The 15,198-nt window shown below is 49.7% G+C and overlaps 1 protein-coding gene across 1 annotated transcript in view; it reads left to right on the top strand.

Annotated features, from left to right (window-relative positions):
- The window catches only part of ACSS1 (acyl-CoA synthetase short chain family member 1), a 60,036-nt gene that overhangs the window by 17,181 nt on the left and 27,657 nt on the right, over positions 1–15,198 (top strand). The window contains exon 3 of the mRNA XM_064164081.1: positions 10,820–11,019. Coding sequence (XP_064020151.1) covers positions 10,820–11,019 — 200 coding nt within the window. The remainder of the gene's footprint in view (positions 1–10,819; positions 11,020–15,198) is intronic.

Raw genomic sequence — 15,198 nt, 5'->3', positions numbered from 1 at the left:
TTGGTGCCAGGACCTGGTATAAGGATTGAGGGTTAGGTGCTGGGGTGTGAGAGTTTGGTGCTGGGATTTATGCTCACCTGTGTGGGCCATTTGCCCTGAGTTTACTAATAGATCCAGCCTGATCCAAAGTATGGTTCCAGGAAGAGAACCTGGCCACTGCAAGAAATATTCAGGTAGTGATGAGGCAGCAGAGAACATAGCTTGAGTTAAGCCTGTTAAACAGCCACTGGTAAAACCCAGAGACAGTACAGAAGGCATTAGGAAAACCATTAAATGGTTTGGGTTAGAAGAGGTCTCTAAAGGTCATCTGTTCCAACCCTCTCTGCAGTCAGCAGGGTCATCCTCAACTAGATCAGGTTGACTAGAGTCCTGTTGAGCCTCACCTTGAATATCTCCAGGGATGGGGCCTCAACTACCTCCTGGGCAACCTGCTCCACTGTCTCACCACCCTCACTGTTTCTTCCTAATCTCCAGTCTAAATCTCCCCTCTTCCAGCTCAAAGCCATTCCCTCTCAAACTATCACTACAAGCCTTTGTCAGAAGTCTCTCCCCAGCTTTCTTGTATGCCCCCTCAGATGCAGAAAGGCCATTATGAGGTATCTCTGGAGTCTCCTCCAGGCTGAATAACCCCAGCTCCCTCAGCCTGTCTTGGTAGCAGAGGTGTTCCAATCCCCTGATCATTTTCATGGCCCTCGTCCTTCCCGTTCTGAGGACTCCAGAGCTGGATGTAGTACTCCAGGTGAGGTCTCAGTAGAGCAAAGTGACAGAATCACCTCTCTGGATCTGTTTGCAACGCTGCTTTTGATGCAGTCCAGGATGCCATTGGCCTTCTGGGTTGCAAGCTCAAACTGTCTGTTCATGTGCAACTTCTCCATCATCACTCCCAAGTCCTTTTCTGCAAGGCTGCTTTCTATCTCCTCATCCCTTAGCCTGTACTGATAGTGAGGATTGTTCCAATCCAGGTGCAGGACCCTGCCCTTGCTGTTGAGCCTGATGAGGTTCCCCAGACCCATCCCTCCAGCTTGTCCAGGTGTCTCTGGATGACACCCTGTCCCTCTGGCATGCTGACACCACCACTCAGCTTGGTGTCTTCTAAAAATGTCTAGATACACTTTGCCAAGGGCTGCTTTCCAAAGAAGGTCTTGGCGTTTTGGGGTGTAAAAAGAGCTGGCTTCATCTGTTTAGGAAGCTGCAAGCTGTCTTGCCGTGGTGAAAGCCAGCCTCAGGGCTGCTTGGCAAAAGGTTTCTGCCAGGCACCCCTAAAATGTGCCAGAGAAAGTGCCATGTGTTGGTGATGGGTGTTAAAGGAGTCTTTCTTCCAGACACTGAATAATGAGGTTTGGAAACACAGGCACTGCTGTATCTGGGCAGGGATCTGGGAGAAATATGGTCTGCTAGTTTCTGAACAGAGTCATAAAGATAGGGAGAGAAGTGCTGCATCTGTGAGATTAAACAGAGGTCCTGGCTTGAGCAGTGGCCTGCTGGCTCTGCTGGAGGCACAGCCTCGCAGGGCTTGTGCTTAGAAGTGATGCAGATGAGATGCCTGCGTGAAGGGTGATGAGTCTCTAGAACAGAACAGTGCTAACACTGAAAGTTTTGTTGCTGGGCAAATAAAAAGGAAGCCCACCTTATGCAGAGAGAGAAGATTTTCTTCTTGGTGTAAGTAAAGGACCTGGGGATGCTGTTTGACAGCCAGCTGAACATGAGCCAGCAGTGCACTTAAGTGGCCAAGAAGGTCAACAGGAGTAGTGTGGCCAGCAGGAGTAGGGAAATGGTTGTGCCCCTTTACTCATCATTGGTGAGGTCACACCTCAAATCCTGGGTTCCGTTTTGGGGCCCTCACTACAAGAGAGACATTGAGGTACTGAAGCATGTCTGGAGAAGGGTCTGGAGAACAGGTCTGGTGAGAAGCATCTGAGGGGACTGGGGTTCAGTCTGGAGAAGAGGAGGCTGAGGGGAGATCTCATTGCTCTCTACAACTTCCTGAAAGGAGATTGGAGTGAGGTGGGGGTTGGTCTCTTCTACCTAGTACCAGGTGATAGAACAAGAGGAAATTGTCTGGATTTGTGCTGGGGAGGTTTAGGTCAGACATGAGGAAGAGTTTCTTTATGAAAAGAGTGGTCAGGCATTGGAACAGGCTGCTCAGGGAGGTGGTGAAGTCACCATCCATGAAGGCATTCAAGAAACGTGTGGACATGGCAGTTTGGGACATGGCTTAATGGCCACAGTGGTGGTCTTAGGTTGATGGTTGGACTGGATGAGCTTAGAGGGCTTTTCCAACCAAACTGTTGTGGAGGGCCTGTGGGCGCAAAAAGAGGCTTATTTATGCCTGTGCATGCCTGGACATGTTTGTCTGCCAGGACCCCTGGTTGTAAACAGGCTGTGTAAGCCCCACACACCCAGCTCGTGTCTCCCTGGGGTAAGCCCATGTGATCCTCATATTTGGGGAAGTCCAGGCAAGAGCTTCTGCCTATTATGGTAAGGTTTGGCTGACTGCCAACCTGATTGGTCATTCTAGTGGCCAAAGAGGCCATTAATCTCAGCCCACAGTCAATAAATAGGGGTGCACAGGTAAGCAACGTGCTCAGCTCTGACCCCCACTTGCAGCTCAGCCGCTCTGACCCTGGCTCGGACGCCATTGCTCACACTCGGAGCCTCAATCACGGCTCACCTGCCTGTGTACCTTAGTTGCAGAGCTCATTTCAGCCTGCCTATAATATATACATGAGGAGCCTATAGCCTCCCAGCCAGCTGTGCACATCTGCACGCTGCAGTGTTACCAGGACCAGATCCTGTATTGCCTTTACCTACGGAGCTCAGAGTCCCAGCAGCCGTGCACATCCTGCATGCCTGCTGCCTATCATTGCCTGGTAGGTGCCACTGTCACTGAGATAACCAGGAAGCAGACCCTGGATTGTCTGCACACACGGCCTGGAAGCCGTGAAGATCGTGCTAAGACAGCATGGGACTCTTCCTGCTCCTGAGATCCTGCCAGCTGAGAATTCCTGGATGCAGCATCCAAAGGAGCCAACAGCACAAGGGCAGAGATCGCATCCTTGCCAGGAGAAAAGATCAGAGACCACTATTTACCCACAGACTGGGAAGATGCATCCTTTCCCCTCAAGCCGGGAGGATTCCAGCCTCAAAGTCCATGGGCAGAGACATCCCCTGAAGTCTGGACACTAGGCACAGGCTGTGACATAGCCTGGAGGGTGATTATTGATTAATAAGAGTTGTGAGTAGAAGCTTTAATACCTGTGTAATATCTGTTGCCTCTGCCTTAGAGCAGAATCAGATTCAGCCCTCTCTGCTGGGCAAATAGCATAGAGACCCCGAGCGGCATTGAGCCGCGGGGAAGACTCCTCTCTCTGTTTACAGTTTGCTAGTTATTAATAAGTTCCTGTACAGAATTTATCCTAGATTGTTTTCATAACTGTGTAAATGAATATTAATATGAATATACAGTGGTTGGGGGTGGCAGAGTTCAGAATATTGGGTTTAATAAATCTATATTTTTATATAATATTATCTCACCCCAATTAACTTCTCCCCTCTGCCAAATCCAGCATAGGTGCTGAGAGTCCCCTCCGTGACACAAACTGATCCTACGACTCTACAGTTGAACCCTTAACGTTCTTATCTTATTAGTCAGGATGTAACTGGCACAGAAAAAGAAAGAAAGAGGTCCTGTTGGTTACCACTGACACTGTTTTCATCCCATGTCAGGTCTGAATTTGTTTTGCTGATCATTCATAGGGTGGGGCCACCAGTGGCAGACTGTGCTTCATCTCTTCTTGTCCCATGTCTGTTCTCCTGACTGCAATCTGTGCTTCCGCTTCTGGAGGCCTCTTATTATACCAGCCCTGTATTTTTTTATACTAGCTCATTGTGTTAGGGTTGGAACCCCATGATTGTAGCATGAAAAAATAAAGAGGCTTAAAATAATTAGCTGTGGTCACCTGGTCAATCAGAAACATCGCTGTTAGAGCTAAGCTAGGCAGAACAAGGCTGCAGGTGGGTGGAGAAGAGCTGTATTCTCAAGACCTTAGTGCAAGGACTGTGGCACTATCCTTGCTGGGGCAGACTGTGCTACGGTCTTGCAAGGAAACAGCAGGAGACTGCTTTGCCTGCAAAAGGAAGTGGTTTTCCAGCAGCTTGGGAAATGAAATAACTACATGAAGGGCATGCTCCAAAGCTGACTGAAATCAGGAAACCAAACTCAAGAGCACCTCTGTGACCGAATGGTCGTTATGAAGGTGGAAGCAGGGGACATACCTGCAGCCCAGCCTCTGCTTGCTCATGTTTCCTGCTGGCAGCAGAGGAGACCTGGCTCTCTGCAGGTCAGTGTGTCACCTGCTCTGTGAGCAGGCACAGCGCCAGGGTAAGACACTGCCTTCCTCTGATTTTGGAGGTGCGAGGTTGAGATGGGGAAATCCAGGTCCTGCAGCTATCTGTCCTCACACCTGCAGTACAACTAATGGGTTGGACATCTCCACATTCTCAGTTCAAGGGAACATTTTCTGAAAGCAAGTCCAACTTCTCCTCCATGTGTCATAATTTTTCACCTTCTCTCTCTGCCTGTGCTTTCACTTCACTGAAAGGTGAAAGGAGATGATTGAATCCCCATCCCTGGAGGTGTTTCAAGGGCACCGAGATGTGGTGCTGAGGGACATGACTTTGCACCAGTCTTGGTAGAGTGAGAGAATGGTTGCTCTTGATCTCAGAGCTCTTTTCCAACTTAAATGATTCTATGATTAATGTGGCTGCCATCTCCTTGGCTTGCTTTGTTTTAAAAACATATGCTTACTCTTATATATACTCTAATTTCTCCTGTTGGACCTCCTGGGTCCTACAGGTTGCTGCTGTCCTATTTCTCAGCTCCACTTTGATCCTTTACCTACTGGAGTGGTGTTCTGCCACTTAGTTTGCTCACTTACTTGCTCTCAGCTCTTACAGTCTTTTACAGTGGATCTGCAGACTGTTGCACCATGAACTGACTTTGCTGTTCTTCATCTGTCTCTGTCCAGAGGGGCTGGGCTCTTCCTCTCATTGCATCACATTTCCTTCTCCGCTGGTGGCTCTGCTGAGATCCTCCTCTTGTCTGACCATCTTGTGCACAAGTAGCCAGATGCTCTGGGACCCTCTGTGTGCCCTGTGGCATTGTCCATCTCTGGTGGTTGCCCTATCTACCTCTATTGAGCATTGTGCCCAGCTCTGCACCATCAGGCTGGATTGATGGGCTGAGGTCAATTGTGAGATTCATCAAGGTCAAGTGCCAGGTCCTGCACTTGGGTTACAACAACTCTGTGAACATTCCAGGCCTGAAGGTGTTAGAAAGGTGCAGAGATGTGGTGCTGAGGGATGTGGCTTAGCACCAGCCTTGGTAGAGTTAGATAGTGGTGGACTTGCTGATTTGAAAGGTCCTTTCCAACCAAAATGACTCTGTGATTCTGTGACCCTGTGGAGTGCTTTCAACCCTGACACCTATCTAGAACTGGAAATGTGTAACCTGCTGGCAGGTACAAATTGCCTGACAGCTGGAGCAAAGCATGTGTGAAGCAGTGAGTGAGCCAGGGGAAGTTACTCCTGACATAGCACTTCTGCTAATTCCCTTTCCTGAACTGGATGGGAAGCCTAAGTTGCTGCTACAGGAGCCAGAGATTCATGGTTTTCTTTGTTGAGGGTTACTGGCTTCACCTTTTCTTTACCTTTGTTCCACCATGTGCTATACACCAAGGGACCTCCAAGACATTGCTTTTGCTACTGTCTCCCAGACCAACTTTATAGGTAAGCTTAGGAAGTGTGGGCCAGATGACTGTGCAGTGAGGTGAATTGAGAATGGGCTGAATTAGAGTGCAGAGGGCTGTGATCAATAATGCAGGGTCTAGTTGGAGGCCTGTGAGCTAGTGGTGTTCTTCAGGGGTCAGGACCAGGTCCAGTCTTCAACATCTTCATCAGCAACCTGGATGAAGGAACAAGTGTACCCTCAGCAAGTTTGCTGATGCTACTACCCTGGGAGGAGGGGCTGACACTGCTTCAGGCTGTGCTGCCACTCATCCAGACATGAACAGGATGGAGAAGCTGAACCTCTTCAAGTTCAGCAAGAGTAAGTGTAGAGTCCTGCACCTGGGGAGGGATGCCCCTTTCACCAGGTAGGTTAGGGCTTGTCCTGCTGGAAAGCAGGTCTGCAGAGAAGGACCTGGGAGAGCTGGTGGAAAACAAGTTCACTGTGAGCCAGCAACGTACTCTTGGGGCCAGGAAGCCCAAGGGTATTCCTGGGAGCATTAAGAACAGTGTCATCAGCAGGTTGAGAGAGGTTCCCCTCCCCTTCTACTTTACCCAGGTGTGGAAGCCACACTCGGAATGTTGTGTCCAATTTTGGGCTCCCCAGTTCAAGAAATTACTAGAGAGAGCCCAACAGAGGGCCATGAGGATGATGTGAGGATTAGAGGAGAGACTGAGAAACATGGAGCTGTTTAGGCTGGAAAAATCAAACTGGGAGGGAGTGTTATGAATGCTTATCAATAGCTAAAGGATGGAGGCCATGAGGGTGGGACTGGGCTCTTTACAGTGATGCCCAGTGATAGGACAAGGGGCAACAGGCACAAACTGGAACACAGGAGGTTCCATTTGAACTTAAGGAGAAACTGCTTCCCATTGAGGATGCTGGAGCATTGGAGTAGTCTGCCAAGAGAGGCTGTGGAGTCTTCTCTGGAGAACATTCAAAACCTACCTGCATGCATTCCTGTATGACCTGCTCTAGGGGAACCTATTTTAGCAGAGGGGTTGGACTAGGTGATCTCTGGAGGTCTCTTCCAACCCCTAGCATGCTATGATTCTGTAATTCCTATCTTGGCCTTTCAGAGCACAAAAGGAGGGAAGGGAGTAAATATATCTGGGGTAAAGACTTGGTACTTCTTGTCTATCAGCTTGCTTACACACTCATTAAACTAATAGCACATTAGGATAATCATTAAACCCTAAACCAGTAAGAGCTTCTACCATTATGGTCACCAAGTCACAGGATCTCAGATTGTATTGGATTGGAAGAGACCTTCAAAAGTCATCTTGTCCAAACCCCCTGCAGTAAGCAGAGACACATTCAACTAAATCAGGTTGCTCAGGGCCCAATCAAGTTTGATCTTGAATATCTGAAGGGGTGGGGCCTCAACCACCTCTCTGTGTAACCTCTTGCAGTATCTCACCACTCTTATTGAGAAGAGCTTCCTCCTAAAATCCAACCTAAATCTACTGTGCTCCAGTTTTAGGCCATTGCCCTTCTGGACAGTTCCTCCCCAGCCTTCCCGTAGGTCCCCTTCACATTGAAATGTAGCTATAAGCTCTCCCTGCAGCTTCTCTTCTACAAGCTGAAGAGACTCAACTCTTTCAGCCTGTCATAGAATCATAGAATCAAGTGGGTTGGAAGCGACCTCCAAGCTCATCCAGTCCAACCTAGCACCCAGCCCTAGCCAGTCAACCAGACCATGGCACTAAGTGCCTCATCCAGGCTTTTCCTGAACACCTCCAGGGACAGTGACTCCACCACCTCCCTGGGCAGCCCATTCCAATGCCAATCACTCTCTCTGACAACAACTTCCTCCTAACATCCAGCCTAGACCTGCCCTGGCACAGCTTGAGACTGTGTCCCCTTGTTCTATTGGTGGTTGCCTGGCAGAAGAGCCCAACCCCACCTGGCTACAGCCTCCCTTCAGGAGGTCACCCCTTCTGCAGGCTGCACACCCCCAGCTCCCTCAGTCTCTCCTCATAGGGTTTGTGTTCCAGGCCCCTCACCAGCTTTGTTGCCCTTCTCTGGACACCTTCCAGCACCTCAACATCTCTCTTGAATTGAGGAGCCCAGAACTGGACACAGCACTCAAGGTGTGACCTGAGCAGTGCTGAGCACAGGGGCAGAAGAACCTCCCTCGTCCTATTGGCCACACTGTTCCTGATGCAGGCCAGGATGCCATTGGCTGTCTTGGCCACCTGGGCACACTGCTGGCTCATCTTCAGCTACTATCCACCAGCACCCCCAGGTCCCTTTCTTGCTGGCTGCTCTCAGCCACTCAGTCCCTAGCCTGTAGCACTGCTTGGGGTTGTTGTGGCCAAAGTGCAGAACCCTACACTTGGCCTTGTTCAATCTCATCCCATTGGCCTCTGCCCACCCCTCCTGCCTGGCCAGGTCCCTCTGCAGGGCTCTGCTACCCTCCAACAGCTCCACAGCTGCTCCTAGCTTGGTGTCATCTGCAAACTGCTGGACTCAATCCCCTGCTCCAGATCATCAATAAAGATGCTGAACAGGATTGGGCCCGGCACTGATCCCTGGGCTTTGCTTGAAATCTTATTGTGGCCTTTTGGTACCTGGAGGGGGACTAAAAGAAAACTGAGGAGGGACTTCTAACAAGGACTTGTAGTGATGGGACAAGGGGCAATGGCTTTAAACTGGAAGAGGGGAGATTTAGACTGGAGATTAGGAAGAAATTCTTTCCAGTGAGGATGGTGAGACACTGGAACAGGTTGCCCAGGGAGGTTGTTGATTGCCCCCTCCCTGGAGGTGCTCAAGGCCAGATTGGACAAGGTCTTGGGCAACCTGATCTAGTGGAAGTTGTCCCTGCCCATGGCAGAGGGGTTGGAACTAGATGATCTTCCAACACAAACCATTCTGTGAGCTTCCAAGTGATGGCAGGGAAATGATAACCCTTCAGCCATCACTGTGCTATGGCTGTATTGCTTCGCTGCCCTCACAGTGCAGATGGAGTTTATCCTAAAGCAGAAAGATGCCAAGTCATTCTCAGCCCATGGTTTCATTATGACATTTCCAAAGTGCAGCCTCCTTCCAGCTTGCACTGGCTTTAAAAAAGAAACAAACCAAGTTATGATGGACCAGAAACAACATTTCATTCTATTAGCAGCTTAGCTGGCAGCTGAAACTTGGTTTTGTTTGTGGGTATTTTCATGGTTATGGCCAGCTGTGGAAGAGAAGGACACCTTGGTAGCTCCATGCTTTGCAGCTTCTTATGGAATGCCTTCATTTCTTTGTTAACAGATTTTGGGGTCCCTGTCAGTGTAGCTTACAGACCCCTAAGTGTTCACAAGTCTCAGGTTGAAGAAGACTGTGCTAGGGGGTAGAAGATCTCTCTCTCCTCTGGTCATCCGTACACTGTGAGTTCCTGCACCTAGAAGACAAATTTTATGCCTGGCAGACCTGGCCTGGCAGACTCTTCTCCTCCAAGCTCTTCTCTCTAGTAACAAGTGGTAGGGTGAGAGGAGGTGGCCTCAGGTTGCACCAAAGGAGGTTTAGGTTAATGATGAGAAGAAACTTCTTCACTGAAAGGGTTCTCAAAGACTGGAACAGGCTCCCCAGGGAGGTGGTTGAGTCCTCATCCCTGGAGGTGTTTCAAAGAAGCAGAGATGTGGTGCTGAGGACCGTGGTTCAGCATCAGCCTCGGCAGAGCTCGATAATGGTTGGATTTGAATAACCACAGTCTTTTCCAAACAGAAAGGTTCTGTGATTGGCATCAGTAGTGGGTGCTCTGCTGCCCCCTGTGAGGGCCACCTCTGTCCGTGGTGTGAGAGCTTTCTTCACCTGGCACAGCTGTTTGTCTTCTGCAAGCACACAGAGCTGTTCAGTTTGTGACAGCATCTTGGTCTGAGACATACCTGAAACTATATTGTTCCCTGTGCAGGCATCAGAATAAGCTACATGCAAGCCCTTATCAACCAACTGCTTTTCTGTTGCTTAGAGGGATGTTTCTGCTATTAAGTCAGCACATTGCAGCAGTCTCAGCCCTGTGAAAAGAGTTTTTGTTGCTATGGTTGGTGTTCCTGGGTTTCTCTCTGAGCAGCCTCCTGCAGGGCTCTGGCACCCTCAAAGGAAAGATTTTCCTTAAGTTGAAGTGAAACCTCCTGTTTGCACCTTTTTGCCCCTTGTCCTGTCACTGGGCACCACTGAAAAGAGCCCAGTCCCATCCTCTTGACCTCCACCCCTCAGATATTAATGAGCATTGATGAGATCATCTCAGTCTCTTCCAGGCTAAACAGCCCCAGCTCTCTCAGCCTCTCCTATTCACAGAGTTGCTATAGTCCCCTCAGCATCTTAATGGCTCTCTGCTGGACTCTCTGCAGTAGTTCCTTGTCCTCTTAAACTGGGGAGCACAGAACTGGACACAGTATTCCAGATGAGGCATCCCCAGGGCAGAGTAGAGGGGAAGGAGAACCTCCCTTGTCCTGCTGGCCACAATCTTACTGCATCCCGGAATGCTGTTGGCTTCTTGGCCATGAGGGCACCTTGCTGGCATGCAAAAGCATTGTGTACCCTTGCAATACAAAGAGGAGCTTCCAGTTGGGAGTTTCCAGGAGTTCCCCACCATAAACAGCACTGGGAGTCTTTGGACAGTGCTTCCATTTCATCTTGTGTTGATTCCATACATGTTCTCAGTAGCTTCTGGCTGAGCCTTGCAGGTAAAAAAGGGCAACGATGGCTAAAATGGTCACCAGCTTATGCAGGCAGCAGGACCACTACTGGCTTCCTGGCTGCTCTACCTACCCCAGGGCTCAGCAGCTCTGAGCTGCACTTGTGGCTCTTGCTTGCTCATCCTTTTGCAGCAAGTGTGGGTCTCTGCCCCCCTTTCCTTTTCGATAGCAGGAGCAGTCTGGGCTTCACCTCACTGCAGGCCACCCTCTTTAAGATGCAAAAGCTGGCATGTCTTGTGCTGCTGAGGTGACCAGGCCCAGAGGTGATGGTGATGCTTTGCTCAGTTCTAGTTCATAGGATATAAAGCACGTTGTGTGGCTGCTCACCACTGTTGTTTCTGTGCTGCAGGGAGCTGCTGGATCTGACCTGCCGCCTTGCCAACACCCTGAAGAAGTATGGGATAGAGAAAGGGGACAAGGTGGCCATTTACATGACTGTGTCACCATTGTCTGTGGCAGCCATGCTGGCTTGTGCCAGGATTGGTGCCGTTCACACCGTGATCTTCGCTGGATTCAGTGCAGAGTCCTTAGCTGGGAGGATCATGGACTGTAAGTAGATGCGGACTGGGGAACGAACCCCTCTGGTCAATGCTCCAAGACGTATCCTAACTCTGTGGTTTTACAACAGAAAGAGGGAAAGTTCCTTCTCAAATGGTGGGACAGTTCACTCTTCTTTGCAAAGCACTGTGAAGTCTTTTCCTTGGTGACAGATGCAGTATTCTCTGGCCTTAAAAACATAGAATAAGGCTGCTGAGATGAAGGTTGGATTGCATGATCCAGGTGGTCCTTTCCAACCACAGCAATTCATAGTGATGAGATGTTGTGCTGAGGGATTTGGTTTAGTCAAGGACCTGTCACTGTGAAGCTAATGATTGGACTGGATGATCCTGAAGGGCTTTTGCAATCTAAGAAATTATGTGACTCTGTGATAGAATCATAGAAGGGTTTGGGCTGGAAGAGACTTCAAAGATATTTAGTTCCAGCCCCCTCTGCCATGAACAGGTGCACCTTCCACTAGACCAGATAGCTCAAGACTTCATCCAACCTAGCCTTGAACACCTCCAGGGAGAGGGCATCCACAACCTCCCTGGGCAACCTGTTCCAGTGTCTCACCACCCTCACTGGAATTGGAGAAGGAGGTCAACCAGAGCAAAATCAAATATGTCAGTGTTCAGGAGAGAAGGCTGAGGGGAGACCTCATCACCCTCTATAGTTCCTCAAAGGAGAGTCGAGTGAGGTGGGGGTTGATCTCTTTTCACAAGTGACAGGACAAGAGGGAACAGTCTCAAGTTGTGCCACAGGAGGTTCAGGTTGGATATGAGGAAAAATTTTGTAGAATCATAGAATGGTTTAGGTTGGAAGTGACCTTAGACATCATCTAGTTCCAACCTCCCTGACATGGCCAGGGATGCTTTCCACTAGGTGATGGACAAGACTCAAGGCTTTGTCCAATCTGGCCTGGAACACTTCCATAGAGGGGGCGTCCACAACCTCCCTAGGCAACTTGTTCCAGTGTCTCAGTACCCTCACTGGAAAGATTTTCTTCCTTATCTCCAGTCTAAATTTCTCCTCTTCCAGCTCCAGTCCATTCCCCCTCATTCTATCACTACAAGCCCTTCAAAAATCCTACCCCAGTGTTCTTGTAGGCCCTCTTCAGGTACTGGATATATTCACTTTCTTCTGAGAACCACTTAGCATATTCCATGAGGTGTTCTGCTTGAAAACAGCCCCCACCTAGCAGTGGTACACGTGCTCAATACCATCACTGAGGTGCCTCAGGTGTTCTTCAGAGGTCTCCAAGACTCTCTGTCTCCCAGAACATGGGTTTGAGTGCAGGTACAGGGGCTAGGTTGCATTTCTTGGAATCAGCTCCACATTCAGGTGTGAAAAAAACCAAGAAGCTTTTAGTCTTGTGGTTTGATTGATGCTCTACTGCAACGGTGGTGATGTGGGTTGGTGGTTCCATGTTCAGGGTCAGAATCACCTCCCTTGTCCTGCTGGTCACACTTCTTTTGATGCAGCTCAGGACAGAGTTGGCTTGGGCTGCCAGCACACTGCTCTCAAGCCACTCCTCACACAGCTTGTATTTGTACTTGGGATTGCCTCAATCCAGAGTCAAAATACAGTTTTGGTTGGAAAAGACCTTGAAGGTCATCAAGTCCAGCCATTTATAGAATCATAGAATCCAGGAGGTTGGAAGCGACCTCCAAGCTCGTCCAGTCCAACCTAGCACCCAGCCCTAGCCAGTCAACCAGACCATGGCACTAAGTGCCTCAGCCAGGCTTTTCTTGAACACTTCGAGGGTCAGTGACTCCACCACCTCCCTGGGCAGCCCATTCCAATGCCAATCACTCTCTCTGACAACAACTTCCTCCTAACATCCAGCCTAGACCTACCCTGGCACAACTTGAGGCTGTGTCCCCTTGTTCTGTTGCTGGGTGCCTGGCAGCAGAGCCCAACCCCACCTGGCTACAGCCTCCCTTCAGGTAGCTGTAGACAGCAATGAGGTCTGCCCTGAGCCTCCTCTTCTGCAGGCTGCACACCCCCAGCTCCCTCAGTCTCTCCTCATAGGGTTTGTGTTCCAGGCCCCTCACCAGCTTCATTGTCCTTCTCTGGACACCTTCCAGCACCTCAACATCTCTCTTGAATTGAGGAGCCCAGAACTGGACACAGCACTCAAGGTGGGGCCTGAGCAGTGCTGAGCACAGGGGCAGAAGAACCTCCCTTGTCCTGCTGGCCTCACTGCTCTTGATGCAGGCCAGGATGCCATTGGCTCTCTTGGCCACCTGGGCACACTGCTGGCTCCTCTTCAGCCTACTATCCACCAGTACCCCCAGGTCCCTTTCTTGCTGGCTGCTCTCAGCCACTCTGTCCCCAGCCTGTAGTGCTGCTTGGGGTTGTTGTGGCCAAAATGCAGAACCCTGCACTTCACCAAGTCTGCTGCAGCTGGGTTGTGGTGTCATGATCATAGTATCATGGAACTGTTTCAGCTGAAAAAGAACTTGAAGATCATTGAGCCCTGTTATCATCTAACTCTACATGGTGCTAAACCATGTCCCTCAGCACCACATCTCTGCCTCTTTGAAACCTCCAGACCATGGGGATTCAGCCACTTTCCTGGGGAGCCTGTTCCAAAGCAATAAATTGCTCACCACAGGATCAGTACATTTGAAAAAGACCTCTAAGATCATCCACTTCAGCCATCAACCCAACAGCGTGGTGGCCATTAAACCATGGCCCAAAGTGCCATGTCTACACAGTTTTTGAACCCCTCCTGGGGGGGTGACTCCCCAGTATGCAGTCAGTGCTGGCTTGCTGCCAGACATCTGTGAAATAGGGGGGAAATCCAGAGCTTAGGCAGGGTGCACACCTTGTCCCTTTGCTGTAGTGTCTGTTTGAGACTCCTGCACGCTGCTCACTCTGCATTCTGGGCAGTGCCAGCTTGATTTATGGACAGCACTGGAAGCACTGGCAGCCTGCCCCTGCTGTGTTAGCCTTTGTACCAAGAGACAGAGCTGCTTTTAGCCTAAAGCATGTGTAAGATGAAGAGGCCAAAAAAAAGAGGAGTGCTAAAAATACCAGCAGAAGAACAAAGCAGCAAGTGGCTCATGTCCTAGGAGGCACAGAAGTTCTCTTATGGCTAGAGGGAGGGAATAAAAATCTTACAGCAATCTTCATGTCTTTTTTTCTTGTCCTGTTTCAGTGGAGTCAGTCTAAAGAGTATAAGTCCAGGTTTTAGCTCTCCTTTGCTTTTCACTGAATCAGAGAGTGGGTTCACTTAGAAAAGACCTCTAAGATCACTGAGTCCAACCTTCTATCTAAGACCACCATGGTGACTTGTGTGGTGATCATGGGCTAAAGAGCCCTTTCTCTGCAGCCACAGCTCTGTAGCAATACAGTACAGTACAAATTGTGCTTTTTGGTTTCTGGAGAGGAGGAGGCTTAGGGCAGACCACCTCACTCTCTACAAATACCTGGAGAGCTGGAGCCAGATGGGTGTTGGTCTCTGCTCCCTAGCAACAAATGACAAGACAAGAGGAAATGGCCACGAGTTGCAGCAGGGGAGGTGTAAGTTGGAGATTTGAATGATAGAAATATTTTGGTCAGAAAAGACTTCTAAGATCTCTGAGTCCAACTGACAACCAAAGACCACCCTGGCCACTAAACCATGTCCCAGACTGCCACAAACACACGTTCCTTGAACACCTCCAGAGATTCCACCAGCTCCTTGGGCAGCCTGTTCCAATGCCTGACCACTCTTGCAGCAACAAAATTTCTCCTAATCTCCAACCTAAACCTCCCCTGGCACAATTTCAGGCCATTTCCTCTCATTCTATCACCTGATACTAGGGAGAAGAGACCAACCCCCACCTCACTCCAACATTCTCGCAGGAAGCTGTAGAGAGCAAGAATGTCTCCCCTCAATCTCCTTTTCTCCAGACTAAACCCCAGTCCTGTCAGCTGTTTCTCACCAGACTTCTCTCTAGACCCTTTGTCAGCTTTGTTGCCCTTCCCTGGTGATGCTGCAGCACATCAGTGTCTTGTAGAAAGGGCCCCAAAACTGAAACCAGTAGTTGAGGTGTGGCCTCACCTGTTTTGAGTACAGGGCCATGATCATTTCCCTGCTCCTGCTGGCCACACAGTTTCTGATTCAGGCTAGAATGCTCTTAGACTTCTTAGAAGAAACTTCTTCACTGAAAGGGCTCTTAAACACTGGAGCAGGCTTCT

This window comes from Pogoniulus pusillus, chromosome 25, assembly GCF_015220805.1.
Source record: "Pogoniulus pusillus isolate bPogPus1 chromosome 25, bPogPus1.pri, whole genome shotgun sequence".
NCBI lineage: Eukaryota > Metazoa > Chordata > Aves > Piciformes > Lybiidae > Pogoniulus > Pogoniulus pusillus.
This window is presented reverse-complemented; position numbering and strand designations above follow the sequence as displayed.